General features: G+C 39.2%; 1 protein-coding gene across 9 annotated transcripts in view; it reads right to left on the bottom strand.

The window, feature by feature from the left end:
* ARVCF (ARVCF delta catenin family member) overlaps positions 1–15,755 on the bottom strand; it is a 290,084-nt gene that overhangs the window by 160,769 nt on the left and 113,560 nt on the right. For 5 of the 9 annotated variants that reach the window (XM_055703658.1, XM_055703669.1, XM_027814076.2 and 2 more), the window contains 2 exons: positions 15,542–15,644; positions 10,829–11,073 (listed from right to left, as the gene is read on the bottom strand). The exons of 2 other annotated variants lie outside the window; for them this stretch is intronic. In XM_055703658.1, the coding sequence (XP_055559633.1) occupies positions 10,829–11,044 (216 nt within the window). In that variant the 5' untranslated portion in view covers positions 11,045–11,073; positions 15,542–15,644. The remainder of the gene's footprint in view (positions 1–10,828; positions 11,074–15,541; positions 15,645–15,755) is intronic. 2 more of the 9 variants (XM_055703708.1, XM_055703729.1) reach the window with 1 other exon arrangement.

Below are 15,755 nucleotides of genomic sequence, written 5' to 3'. Positions count from 1 at the left end.
AGTTTCTTGAATTTGAAATACATATGAAAATAAGACTGCAAAAAGTAAGAAGAGCTAATCGAGATGGGTTAGAAACATGGAGACTATGGTTCTTTTCAACTTTTAACTGCAGTATTCTAAAAACACTCTGCCAGAAGCTGAAGATACATTTTAGATTAAGTCCCTAAAATGAACTCTGGCAGTATTCTACAGCATTTCCCAGTCACCACAACTATGGTTAAAAAAATATTCTCTTCAGCTAGTAATTTGGTAGCTTAACAAGGAAAGCAGTTTTGGTTGGTTTTTGGTTTGTTGTTTTTTGATGATTTTTTTAAAAGATATATTTAAATAGTGTTTAAACTGTGACATTTATTTAAATCAAAGGCTTTAATTATAGTTGGCACACAGCCTCAGGCTGCCCATGGTCCTCTTTGGCCATTCTGTTCTCAGTCACACCAATGACTTCAGTGAATTACGCCAGATTTGTGACAAAGCAAGCGAGAGCATAATTTGAACCATTAACAAGATGGCCTAAACTAGCGAAAGGCTCAGTAATTTGTTAATGTCATCATAACCCAGCATTCATTTGGGGCTCTTTCAGCATTAGTTTGCAAGAGTTTACAGATACTGGAGACAGCTGAAATGCAATTGTGGAAAATTGTTGGTTTTAAAAGCCAAGTTGAACCTTTCAGGTCCAAATCTCAGAGGGCTCAGGGGAAGCGGAAATTGCCTGTTTGCCGGTTTTAAAGTTTCTGCAAAACATTCTTGTGGCCACATGTGGATCTGCAAGAGTAGAGGCTTACGAAGACAGACCGACTCCTGTGCAATGCCCTGTTGGGATAAAGGTCTGCTTTGCTTGTACACATACGGATCAAGGCCTGTATTAGTAACAAAATCTTTTCATAAAAATGAGAGATACAGTGCAAAAAGGTTTTGTGAAGGTTTTAAATCTTTCTTCCTCAACATCCCAGCTGAACTAGTACAGTAGTATGCTTGGGAACTAAAATGTAAGAGAAAAAAATATCTTAAAACACCAGTACAATAAATCATGTTCTGCTGTCTCAGCTGAGAAATAAACAAGCAGCAGAACATGAAAAATAAATAACAACTTTAAAATGTAAGAAGTTTTCATGTTAATTATCAAGAAGCAAATGTAGTAAAAGCGACAAGAAAGTTGTTTTTACAAAAGTCCTGTTAAACCTGATACTACTCTTTAATGTTTACATTTGAATGTTCCTGTTTTAAGACATTTTTAATAATTACTTGCAGGTACCTGATCTTGCAACACTCAGAGACATCATGCAAAGAACAACCTAGATGCCAGTTTACATAATAAGGTACATGCAGCAAGCAGAATTTATTTTTGATGTGTTTTTCCTATATGTACTTCTGGAAGAAAACACAGTTCTGTTAGTAAAGCAATGTAAAATCATAGAAAATTATGAAACTGAATTTGTCATTCAAATGAAATAATTTAAACTTGACACAGTTCCAGGCCAGAAAGGTTAACAGCTGTGGAAGATCATTCTTTCACAAATCTTGGTGAACAAAATAAGAAAATCCTTGCCTTTCAGTTGCTTCCAAAACCTCATTTAATAAAAATTCACATGAAACAAAAGAAGTTGAGACTTTCAAGGCAAGTGAAACTGCAAAAATATTTCTGAGATGCTTAGGGTAAATGTGGTCACTGCTTTGCACTATTATAATCATTAGCATAAACCAGTTGCTGTCCTGCTGACAAACATTAGATGGCACTTTGGAATTTAGCAGTTCCCATATAAAGTTGCAGAGCACATACTTAAGAGATGAAGTGTGAGACATGAAAGTGAGGTACTGTTGATGTTAGAAAAAGTGAGATTTCTGCAAAGGCATGCATCTTTGAGCTAGAAGATGTATTTTTCAACCTACACATGAAAAACTATAAAATAGCATATATTTAAATTCTGAAAAAACAGAACACTGTGTTGGAAAGAATTCTTTCCTTACCAGACAGAGGATCAGTTCCTCAGTTCCCTTTTTAAAAGTAGGTCCCAAAGGATTCATTAAAAATTTTTAAAAATAGAGTTGCTGACAAAGATTTATACAACACTTCTCACATAACACATCAGATTTTGAGTAGATTCTGCTGCATGCCAGCAGATCTGAGCCCCAAATAACTAGTAAGCAAAGTACCTAAACCCCAGTTATCAAATAAATCCCTCTGGAAAGCACTTCACAGCTTTTGATGCAGCTGGTCAAATCTGAGTTGTTGCTTAAATAGATGCTAATACTTCCATTCACTTTTGTATCCATGTTTTTACCATCTAAGGCCTTAAATGAAGACTGAAGAACAATCACAGGGGAGAAGCTATGACAAGGAATAGAAGAACCAGGAAATGTAAATTCTTGCAGGAATATGACTTGAGCCATCTTTCAGAGGCTCTTATATGATATATACCATGATGCCTGTTGCACGAGCTCTCTTTTTTTGTTAACCCTGTGCTATTGCATTCCTTCTGTAATACAGGAAGCAAGTTCTACGATTTCTTTTGGAATTTGGGTAATCCCAGCAGAAAGGCAAACAGCAGGAGCTCCTTGAGCTCACAGTGGTGCAGCATGCCACACTGTCACTTTGGAAAGTCTCTATTTGAAACACATGCAGTAATTCCAAGGGAGCTACTGCTTTGGCTGAATTCATGTAAGGTGCAGGCTGGCTTAGCAACACTGTCTTAAGCCACCTGCAGTGCTCTGGCCTGGAGTCACACCAGTTCCTTGCTTCCAGCTTCTGCTGTTGCTGAGCTATCAGCAAAAGAACCCAGCTCTCACAGTAAACCAGGAGTTGATACTTTCACAGACGTGAGACAATGTCCATAAAAAAAGGTGGCAAAAGCTCCAATCTCCAAGCAAACAACTATTATCATCTCCAGCACAGAGGAAGCCAGGGATGGGATCATACCTCATGCATGGGGAACAAGTTTCCCTGAAAAGTAGCTAAGTAACAGTTTCTGATCCAGTTCCTAACTGTGCTGGGATTCACAGGTACTGCAAATCTCTCTCAGCTCACACCGATTTCTGATCTAAGAACCCACTCTCCCATGGGAATCATATTCCCAGATCTCCACCCGCCCCCCGCCCTGCCTTCCCCTCCCCAGAACCTTTGAATAGTTGCACATACGCAGAAGCTGAAACCTGACCCAGGTCATTCCTAGAAATTCAGTAAGACTACTCATACATACTGAATTTACAGGATCAGGCTGATGGCATAGCTAGTGCATGCATAACTGCACAGTGACCTGAAGGCCAAAAGAACGCAAGAGCTGAATTACTGAGGGGGAGCTGAGAGCAGGGACACCAGCAGCTGGCTAGAGAACAGGCATGGTATGACTGACACCAAACCATACCATACCCCTGAATCAGAACTTACATTTCTATGGCTTCAACTGGTTTTATAAAGGAATTAGGACTATCCCTACAAATTATTTCAACATTCTGCCATCTACTCAGTACTAGCAGAAGCAGAACATGCATGGGTTAACTACCGATGAGTTTTTTTCTGGGTAGTTGGCACTGTACTAGGAAATAGTACTATAACAGGGGAGAGCTGTCATGAACCCACAGCACTGCTGTCTGTAACTGACCTTACCTGTAAGGCAAAAAAAATGAAAAAGGTCATTTTCCATGCTGTCAGTCCCTTAATAGGAGCACAAATATGCTATATAACAACAGAAGCGAAGAGGCACTACAAACTAGAACTAATTGCGTAAAACTTTTCATGCAAAGTATATGAGATGGAAAGGAGAAAAAAAGGTAAGCTGATGACTCAGTGCAGCTCAGAACCCACTTTTGCTTTTTCTCTGCATATGTACAAACATACACACACTATTAATGCACCCACGTTCTTACTATCAAAGCAGTGGAAGCAGTTTCTACATTCTACACAGTCTGCACTATGTTAAGTGTGGAGCAGAGACTCTTAAATAAAAAGTAATGAAATACAGACAGAAGAGTTGTTGTTGCCCAAACTCTAACTCAGAAAGGTTAACTTGATTTTTTTTCTTAGAAAAGCAATTTGAGGTAATCTTCCTGTATTTTTTTTAAGTTCTCACCATGTGTTCTGGTGTGCTTTAGAGTTCACCTTCCACTTGAAACTGACCCTCAATTCAAAAAATGTCATTTTTGGCGTAAGTCACAGGTACCTCTCAGATTAACATAAAGACTGAAGAATACTGGTGCTTACTTAGGGCTACAAAATATCTGCCTAAAAAATAATAACAAAGGAAAATATGTTTGTTAATTTTTAAACAGGTGTCATTTCTCTGGAGCATAAATTGAAATAGTTATGATCCAAATCATAATTCAAAATATTCTGTAGGTTTTTTCCATAAGCCGATTTTCCTTGAACAGTTATAATCATATTTGCAAAGTGAAGAAAAAACAAATTTTATTAACTTGGTTGACTACTTTCAAGTAGTCTTGACTAATTTCAAGATGGCCTTTTGGGGTGTTATTTGTTGGGAGGGGGTTTGTGGGTCTGTTTTGGTGAGGCTGTTAATAGAAAAAAAACCCAACTCCACAGAACAGTATGTGATTTAAGTTTCTTCATTCCCACTTACCTCTCTGCCTTCCTTTCAGCTCTATTTTGTTAATAACTTGGTTAAACACAAAGTTAGGGAACATTTGCACCAAAACTATGTATCAAGTTATGAAAAAGCATGGTTGACATATGTCAGACCTGGAAAATCACATGAAAAAAGCTCTTACCAGAGATAGGACACTAATTAAACATGACAGAGAATTTTGAGCCTGTCTTTATGACCATACCTCTTAACAAATGAATAATTACAGTGGCAGTAAAAAAAGACTGACTCAAAAACCTCGTCACGTAAATTATTTGGTTTTTCCTGACTTGTATTTAAGCTATTTATTATTGTGTGTATTTCCTTAGTTCAGAAGCAACAGCTTTTGCATTGTTCTAACTTTACCACTTTTGGGGTGGCCATGCATAAAGGGGAACAATCCATTAAGAGGACTTATACAAGATGTATCTCTAACAGTGTAATTCACCATACCTGGCATCACCCTAATTCTATTCTTTCAGTTTAAAGAACAGTGAGAAAAAAATCCAAACCTGTAGTGAAACAGTTAAGCTAGTACAAAATGACTGTAAAGCAGGCTTCAGTGAGTAATTAGTAAGCCTTTATAAATGGAATAATCACAAGCCCTATTTCAGAGAAGTCTGTCTCAGTCACGTCTAAAGGACCGAATTATTGTGCACAGTATTACAAAAGGTACAAGCAAGCTCAGTTCTGCCTCCAACACCATATTCATGCTGTGTTAACTACTGCCATTGCACAATCACGCACAAGCCAGCCAGGGCTGGCTTTACAAGTGACAAGTGAGAAGCCTGTACAATAATGTCTATTATGAGCTGTAATAGCTACATAAATACGAGATATTAAGCTGTATTCATCTGTATCACATCACGCTAATTCAGCTTGGTTTGATTATGAGAAATTTCAGCCCATATAATGCACTTGCACACTTAACCATTAGGAATCTCAGCAAGCCTGATTCTCACATGGTGTGAAAAAGCAAAACAGATTGACAGGATGAAACCTTTGAAGCTGCTGGCCTAATGCTGAGTCAAAAATTCATCAGTGAAGCAGGCTGGATTGAAGTTTTAAGTCAAAACAGGATCAAAACCTTGTATTTTGCTTTTGAAAACAAAATAAGCTATTTTATCGCTCCTTTTAGGGGATGAAACCAGTAACTAAAACTGATTAAGTTGCAATCATAGATCTCTTGGCACATGTTGACTGACAGACTGCTAGAAAGCATACCATAAACACTACAGCCGTCATTCAATCAGTATTTACTCCTCAGCAGCCTTTACCAGTTCTGTGGTATCAGGATGAAAACAGAGCTTCCTTCTTACATGAACTACTGTTTGATGTGTATATGTATGATATTTTTGTATTCCATATGTATACGTATGATGTTGTTATATTCCATAAAGTACAGCAGAATTCCATAATACTTGCAATAAGACCACCAATTTAACGGCACTCGGTTTTAAACAAAAATATCCTTCTAAGACAAAAATGTTACACCTGAGTGCATTTACGCTGATGAGCTTTTTTACTAACAGGCTTTGGAAAAACCAAGTGGGAATATTTATATTATACTAACACATATGCACACACAGTCTCCACTTTGGGTTTAATCTATTCCAGAACCTCCTTAGCCAAATGTACCACATGATATATCTAAGAAAAATGCAAATATAAAACCACCCCAACAAACCCACCACAGGGAACCTAAATGAATGGAAACAACAGTCAAATTAAATAAATTTTTAATTATTAGATGATTTTGTCAATACAAAGACTTCTCAGATCAACTTATGTTACGTCCTACAGGTATGACTCAACCTGATAAGACTCTGCACCAGCATGCAAAGGGCTGATTTCTGTTATTTACATCATGTGAGGTTTGGCAGCTCCCACAGCTTTCCCACCTGTAAGAAGGGGGATAACACCTACCTTTTTTATAACACGAACCCCTCTTAAAGCCCTACAGGTCACTGCAAAATCACTGAAGTCAAAGCACTGTTACAGTGCATTCGTAGGCAAAAGAGGTTTATTGAATGCTATACTTGATTTTGGTTATGAAACACTAACAGGAATGGAAATTGTCAAGGTGTACCGATAGGGAAACAATCTCTGAATGCAAACCTTGTTGTTCAGCTTCCCAGCTGATCAGACTTGACAGAGCTTCTCTGAAACCCATGGAGCCATGCCAATTTAAACCAGCTCAGGATAGAGCCTTGTGTTTAATAAGTTTCACATGTCTGATGTTTTAATAAAAGTAAAAAAAAAAAATTTCTTTATTATTAAGAAGTTATGCTCTGAATGGTTAGCTATCCAGTGACAATATTGCAGCTTTGTGCATTCAGCCCACTATAGTATGTGCCCTATACATGCACTTTTGTATCTCCTCCCTGTCCAACTTTAGTTCCCACTGTGAAAAGCAGCAGAAGGCTGATTTGAAAAGAAGTGAAATAGAACCAGGTAGATTAAATAGCCCACACATGAAGATTACTAAGATTTATCACACTTGTAAAAAGCACTATCAAACAGATACTTTAACATATATAAGACACACTATATGTGAGGTACTACTCACCAAGAAGCTTACTGGACTATGTCTGCATTGGTAAATTGATAAAAATGCAAAGACTGCCAAGACTCCCATGACTTGGGATATTATAACAACCAAAAAAAAGGTTGGGTTTGTTTGGGTTTTTTTTACGTTCTTCACTGCAAAAATTAGAGACACAAACACAAACACACACTAAGAGACAGCTCTGCTCTTTTTAGTACAACCAGATTTTCGCTTTCAGAAACAAATAGCAATGGCCAGCCATGTGGCTCCTACCACTCAAAGACAGAATAGGAAATAAGAGTCAAGAACATCCTTAAAAACTGGAAGGAGATTTTTATTAACTGGATAAAAGCTCTGTGATTAAAATTTCATTAAGTGGTGCATTTTTCAGAGTAATGCAATGGTTTACATCGAGTAACTAATGACCTTTTTGTCCAGACGGTTCTTAGACTGGAAGAGCACTTTATTTGGCCACTCCAAAATCCACAGTAATGCATGTACAACGTTGCACATCTTCAGAAGTTGAAATACCCTAATTCAAGTCACTGGCTGTACACTTGGCAACAAATTCTAATCAACATCAGCTTTAAAGACTGGGGACGCTACATAGGGCAGAAGTTCCATTTACCCACTTGTTCAACAGCATTAACCACACACAGCACTTTTATCCCTCTTCACCAGAAAGCGTGCTGGTTGAAGCTAGCTATCCACATGGCAGTAGCTGATTATTGCCTCTTGCAGGAAGGAGAGATGGGTACAAAACCTCTGCACAACCTGAAGGCTTGGCAGGCACTGACTTCTACAGTGGGCTATGGAAACACAAATGCTTTGGCCACTACCTAATAACAGACTCTAATATTAATGGGAGACATTTCAGCACCATTTAGGACCTCTTATTGTGAGGACAGTATCTGCCAGAAATCTCACCTCTGGGAAAAATTCCCATGAAAGAATAATCTCAGCTATTTCTAATTAATATCTAATTAAAAAATACATTAATGATTTGTTTAGACTGTCCAAGTAATCAACTTCTCCCACGAGAAACAACTTTAAGATAGTTTTTAGAAAAATCCTACATACTTTCTTCATGTAAAATTAAGAATCACCAATTCAGAGAATGGTTGGGGTTGGAAGGGACCTCTGGGGACCACCCAGCCCAGCGCCCTGCTAGAGCAGGGTCTCCTACAGCAGGCAGCACAGTCTCGCTCCAGGCGGGTTTGAATGGCTCCAGAGAAGGAGACCCTACAGCCTCTCTGGGCAGCTTGTGCCAGGGCTCTGTCACCCTCAAGGTGAAGTCGTCCATGTACATGTTTTGGGGCACTTGCAGCACATCCCTGACTTTATTTGCAGATCTGATATTTCTTGTCAGGGGGCAAAAAACACGATGCCATATACACTCCCAGCAAATGTCAACAAGCACACCACAGTTCACATGTTCCATTCAAGTATTCTGAATTCACGCTGACCAGTAAGTGAAGGAAGTAGCTAAATGGGCTGCCTAGGACAAGGAGGTATTGTTATGGAATGAGTTTGAAGCTAGTATTAAAACAAAAAACAAGAGAGAGACCAGCAAAAAAATCTGGAATGAATTATTAGAATTGTTATTTGCAGAAGACCTTGATTTCGTTTTTTGAGGACTTCAGAAAACTGTTATGCTTCTGGCACATTGCCTATATACTAGTTTTCTTTTTCTAAAATAATAATAATAAAAAAGCTTAGTTTTCTTTCCCAAGATGGGAATAAGTTTGAGAGAGTATACTACAAAAAAGTACTGAGAGACTATTAACAAAGCCCTGACTATGCACACTTCCCTAACAAATCCCTTTCACAGATTCCACTTTGACAATCAAGCAACACGGAAAACTGATGCCTGGTTGTAGAGATCATTACAGATTATTTGGCATTCTCATAAAATGGAGTTAACCCTCTTTTTTCCCCAAAAATTCTACTCAGAACAACTAGATTACGTATAATCACCTACAGAACTTTCAAATGGAAAAGCTACTACTTATTTTGTAATATTACAATAAAAGGTTGAATAGGGTGATAAGAAATCAGTCCTCACTGAAACACAGCTTCAGAGACAGTTGCATTTCACTATAGTGCATGAGCAATACTTACAGACAGCAGTGTCTTTTGCTCTGTGTACTCTTAACAATGAAATGCAATATACAATAGTAAAGATTAAATCATTATGTATTCTGAATAAGACTGAATGTACAGCTTTTATCCTTCATTCAAACACTTTCATTAATTCTAGTAAGTCAGGCAGAAATTTGGCCCTCGGTACATTTAATGAAAATTCACATAAATAACCTTACATTAATTCTTCACTGTGCAAATTTAGCAATTTTATTTCATATACAAACTACTCTAAAAACCTCAACACAAATTATTTATGAACTGGAGTTCACCCCTCGCCCACTGGCAATGAGCTAAGTGTACACAGATTCAGTCTAGGGTCACTTACAGGGGCTGCTTCTCCATAAGAGTCACGTAGACCCCAGTAACTTAAAACTTTTTCATTAAGTTTTCTTGGAAGTGGTTAGAGCTTAAGCCATAACACTGCAAAAAACTCATGCTTCATCAGTTTTCTGGATAAGGAATTTCATTTTGGAGCTATTAATCAGGCACTTTGCGCAAAGTCATTCAGAAAAAGTGAAGGTGAACTTGTCCTTTTTCTATTAAAAAAAATACATAAGCACACATCTTCCCTCTCCCCAGCCCAGCTGCTAATCAGAGGGTAACAACCTACAGCTCCTACCAGCTACTGTCAGGCTTTTAGCCTAACCAGTGTGGGCTGCTCCTTTCACATGACATCCCATATTCAAGCATACACACACACAGAAACATGGCAGTTGTTAATAGAAAAGCTGCGCTAACTTAATATAACGTAAAATCTGCCCGAATACAGCTCATTGCAAGTACAATTGTAAAACACCCTGGTATAACTGGGAAACAACTATTAGAATCCCCATAGCCTAGAGTTTCTGTCTGAATTGAACAATGTTTTCTCAGGAAGCAGGCCTTCACAAATGGTGCTATTGCTTCTGCATGACTTACCTTGCATGTCAGAGTGACTTGCGAGCTTAAAGTAATTTAGAGATGTAAGTTTATCATTGCTCGTTTAAAGAGTTAAAAAACACATACCAAGCAAAACAGTATTTAGAAACCTAAGGCTACCACAAAGCCAGTTTGCATCATTAAAATAAAGTCTATCAGTTCAATAAACATGAGAAACAAATTATGAAGTTCTCCCTACACAAACAATAAGACATCGCAGGAGGGAAATCCCTGCTTTTCACGCTGTTCCCTCTATTCAAACTCCCAACTATTTCTAATGGAAATTTTGTTTGCTATGGAGATGATTCAGCCTTCTTTTTCAATCACCAGCACATCACCATACTTACAGCAAGTGCATAGATTTACAGGAGGGTGGGAAGATTTCTCTTTAGGGTTTAATACTCAAGGATGTATGCATTTTTAAAAGTATCCCATGAGCCAAGAGGAATTAAGAACAACTTTTAAGTCAAGGCTCTGAAGTCTGAGCTACCAAATTAATTGATGAAGCATACCAACTCTGGGGTATCAGAAGATAAGCTACAGAATGAAATGCTGACGACAAACAAGATGCACCTGACTTTCTGGAATGGGAAATTCTGGTATAGATGAACTCTAGCAACAGGTAAAATGAGCAGGCTGTTACCTGCAGTACAAGCTGCTGCCAGGCGGTTGCCAGTGGCTGACCATTGCCAATGTTGCAAATGCTCATTCGGTCTGCTGGCTGATTGGCACGCTCAAGTTGCAAGGAGACATTGCGCCGCTCTTCCTCAAGTGCACGGGTAAGCCGCTCGAAACGAGCTTCTTGCTCTTTAACAGATGCTAAAATGCTGGCAGCAGACCTGATATCATAGTCATCCATGATTGTTTTCAAATGCTCCTGCCTGTTAACTGACCAGGGCAAATGGAAAGGGTTAGGTAGAGGGGTGGGGAGGGCACAGGTCAGAGGTTAAAAATAAAAATGCACATCGTTAGTCACCCTACTAAAATACTGTTCACTCTAAGAAGCAAACTGCAGTGCTCTTTGAAGACTTCCTTTCATCCACTGATTTGATTTTAAATTAAAAGTAATTAATCCAAGGCTTCCCTGTTCAAAAAAGAAAAAAACCCACATGCTCACCTTGGAGAGAATTTGTATGTAATTCTTTGATCTTTTTTGCTCTGACAAAGGTTTCCATCCCTCTTGCAAAGTTAATTTCACTGTACAAATAATAATGTACTTAAAAGAAATACATAAAAAAAGATATGGCTTTGGAAGGAATGAGGAACACAATCTTTCTCACTTTAAAGACAAAAATTCCAGGTGTCTAACAGCATGACAAGTTTAACATTTTTCAAGACAGGAAATTCACGGTACAAAAAACCAGTTGTGTCCATTTTTTTCCAAGCAAATGGACACCCCCCCCACACACACACACACACCACCCCAAGTTTAGCTGAAATAGGTTTCATTTTTAAATTATAAGAGTACACTGTAATATGGAAAATATTCTTAAATGCAGACAGGGCAACTGCAGTTGAAATGTGCTTGATGATTTCAGCATGGTAGCCAATGAAACAGTCCTTCATGCAGCCGTTTGCTAACAATGCAAATGAAAAAGCCAAAATCAAGCATCTTCCATGGAAAACACACAGGATTGCTTGTCTCAATGCAGGAAAAAGAACTCAGAAACCAGCTAGGTGGGATGTATCTTCTGCCTTATGCCTTCTCTACCAGGGTTATGAAGTATTCCATTTAAAATCCTATCTCCATCTATATGGTGCATGCAGCAAAACTGCCTACTGATTCCACAGACCTGTAATGTGAACATTATTTAAAATGAGTCCCAAGAGTATAAAATCAGCAATGTAATATAAGCTTAAATGGTGGCTTCAACAGAACCCTTTCAACTGTCTACAACTAAACTACTTAGTGCACCTCCGAGATGAACACAGAGGCAGAATTTTGGCCAGCTCCTGTAATTCCAGAATAGTTCACATTCTGCGCTGAGAGTTAAGTCCCTAGAAATTGTCCCTTGACATGCAAATTGGGAGCGATTCTTCCTGCTGCCAGAGGTTCTTTGTTTTCCATCTATCAACAAGGATTTCCATGAGCACTGATAGTACCAAACCCTGGTTTCCTGAAGCTTTGCATTTCATCCTTCAGTGCCTTTACAAGATGCACCCACTCAGCTGATGCTTTTTCCAGGACTGTTACATTTATCAGGTGTCTCTCCTGTGCTGATTCTTTGGTTACTAATGATAACCAAGTCATATACTGTCATGTTCCCAAAAGAGGGATATTAGTAGATATTAAGCTGCATGTTTTCACAGTTTATTGGAAACTCCTAAGTAGGCCCAAGGTCTCCCTTCTTTTGTCGTATATGGTTGAAATCATCCAACAGGCCCCAAAGGCACTGGGACAGAAGTAACAGACCCAAGCCCAATGACACATAACTTGACTTCACAGCAAATAACCTGCCAGTAGCTCTGTGGTTCGCTGTTAACTCCTAGGGAGTTGCTGTTGAGGGGAATCAGGGTAATATGAAATTACGTTGGAAACAGTGTAAGGAGTACTATGCATTAGTCTTATAAAGTTTACATGTAACCATCATTTGAGCCTTTCATGTTTTCAGACCGGTAAGAAGTGACATTTCACTTCTATTGAGATTCTGAAAGAAAACCAGAAACCATCAAAGGGTTTTCCACATGTCACAAACTAGTCAAATACAGACTAGGCTGTCCACTTCAGTGACCTTCCACTCTGAACCTTGTTTTGCCAGATTATTAAGAGCCTATAAACCCTTCAAAGTACATTGGTTTCTGCAAAGGAGAATCACAACCATCCAAAAGGGTAGTGTGACTCAGGGGAAGCCTGTACCACACAGGACAGGACCGCGTGACTCACCTGCTGCCTCTCGGCATGATTTAGCCCTGGCACAGCTGCACATAAACACAGCCAGACTTTCTGGACCTACGCTGGCTGATGGGCAGCCAACTTGCAGGCTTCTGCTTTTGTGCTTCCCTGCTTTGCACAGATGGAGACAGCTCTGTTTGTTGTCTTTCCTGCCAGGAGCGCAGACACTCTCACAGACTCCTTAGAGGGAGTGTGAAAGAAGTGGGACTTCACAGACCCAGGCACTAGTCATATTTTGGGAAAAACACACATGGGGGTTGGGGTGGGGGGCATTTCTAACTATATCTTCTTTTAAGACAGCTACCTGGTTACCAATTATCACTGCCCTTATGCTAGAGCAGAGGAATAGTCTGACTGACACACAGATCCAAATACACCTCAGACAAGGGGATGCTCCAGGGCCAAGAGAAAAAGAGTCTGGACGGGTCAGGGATTAATGCATGGAGACAGTCTCTTTAGAGGTGCTGCAGAAAAACTCAAGCTTCCTCAGTCACTCCCCGCAGGGGCCCATCCTTCAGGCAATTCACTGTCTGTAGCTAAAACAAGCTCTGTCTCACATGTGACTATGATATGACATAGCTGTTACCTTTTGGGGGCCCAAGAGGCTGGTTACTTCTATGGCCTAATTTTAAAAAGTGAATCAAGTGGGGACGTAGGAAGATGAAAAAATGTAAACTACAGCAACAGGCTCCGTTTAGAATATATAATGTAAGTTTCTAAGGAAAAGCATTACCAATAGCACATGAAAAATTGAGAAGCACCTCCTCTAATACAGATTCTGAAGCAGTAACAGCTTTAATAATAAAAGTCACAGTTGATGACTGAGCTGGTATATAACTTTCAAGTCACATTCTGAAAATGTGACAAAGATCCCATTCAGAAAATCCTTAATGAGCTATAAGCCCTTGATGCCACACATGAGAGAACCTAGAAAATTTGGGTTCTATAAATGGTACAAATCTCTAGAGAGCTACAGAGATCTCCCTGCAGAAAATATGTTAACCTCCTTACAACCATAAATATTGTGCTTCTTTTCTCTGTGCAAAGAGAAACACAGGCAGAATATAAACTGTATAAATTTTCAGATGTACAATTAGTGACCATAAAAATCCTAATTGCTATGCAGAAACGGCAGCAGGACCAATAACTGCCTTTTAAGAACTGTTGGACAAAGACAGACTTCTGCATTTCAGATGTATTATTAGCAGATAAATACTTGCTTGCTGTTGATTGCACTCCCAATTATTTATCCAGGGTTTCAACAATTTACATTATCAGCAGTCTAGACTAGAGGAGAAAAATAGAAGTACTGACTCATGAGTTAGTTACTCAGGGTGCCACTTGCAATTTACTAGCATTTGTAAAGAAAGTGCATTGAAAAGGGTATAAATAAATGAAAATATAAGACCTATAGCAGCCAGGTAAAGATTATTCCTTATGTTGCACTTCTAAACACAGCAAACACTTGCCTAGAAAGTGTCAAAGGCTACGCTGACAGCAGCAATCTTTCTCCTGCCTACGTGACTCTAAATATATTAGTGTCGCATTAGAATTAGAGCAAAGTAAGAGGATCTGTTTCTTCTGACTGTTCCTATGAAGAACCAGTGCATCAAAAGGCTTCCTAGAAGTCAATACAGCTTAAGTGCTCAATGGGGATGAAAACCACCCTGTGCAAAGAGCTGAAAAGGGGGTCCTACTCACTACTAATACCCTAGCTCGTGCCCAAGTTTAAAGTGTCTTGGAAACATCGATGTGCCTAGGGTCACTTGGTACTCTGCAAAAAAAGTGAGGTAACTGTGCACTAATTTTGCTAATGTAGGATGTAGCTGAGAGTCAAGAGTTTTTAAAGAGCCCTTGAGCTTAAGAGGGGTCAAGTTCTGTGAGATCTGGGCACCTAAATCCTAACAGTCATGGAAAGCCTCAAATCCCCTGCACTTTTCAGAGTATTCTGCCTGCCTAAGGCAATCAGGCACTTCAGTGAGCTGCATTTGAAGACAGCAGTGTCCACCAGCCAGCTACAGAACACATTACAGAGACTTCTCTCAGTGGGAGGGGAAATGGTTCTCAGGGCACACAGGAGATTTCTCAGGTCTAACAATCTGAATACTGAACACAGCTGTCCCACTATTGTTCTATCCCTGCCCAGTTCAAGTCTACTAGGTCCTGCTGACAAGATGGTACTATGATGAGCAACAAGAAGCTTGTACATACAGCAGATCAGCAGCTGTAGCAGCAAACATGAGGGCCTGTGAGCATGCACAAAAAGTAGCTATGTTCTTCTACAGGGAAGAAAACCATCAGAATAAAAGCAAAAATGGGGCTTAAATAATCTATGGAACTGAAGCATAACACATGCTAATTTTATTTTCACCCTGAAGTGCCACAAGAGATGAGTAGCATAAAATGACTGTTATCCCCCATGCAATATTGGAAAGCATGCAGAGAAAACCAAGCAGTACACACCTCGTGGATCAGTGGGGTCTGAATGTTAGAGCTGCCGTGACATCACCCGCTAAGACTAGAAAAAGTATAGACAAAGCAGGAGAGCAGCCTCAAGCAGAACCAGCTGCAAGAGAGAGGAAAGAGAAGACAGTTAGTTAATAAGGTATTACAGTCTCTTCTGTACACAGTCATCTCCCAGGTTTTCCTCACTATGTTGTAAAAAATTATTCATTAT

The sequence above is a fragment of the Falco cherrug genome, chromosome 1 (assembly GCF_023634085.1).
Source record: "Falco cherrug isolate bFalChe1 chromosome 1, bFalChe1.pri, whole genome shotgun sequence".
In the NCBI taxonomy this organism is placed as follows: Eukaryota; Metazoa; Chordata; class Aves; order Falconiformes; family Falconidae; genus Falco; species Falco cherrug.
The sequence above is the reverse complement of the archived record's forward strand: the minus strand, read 5'-3'. Positions and strand labels throughout refer to the sequence as shown.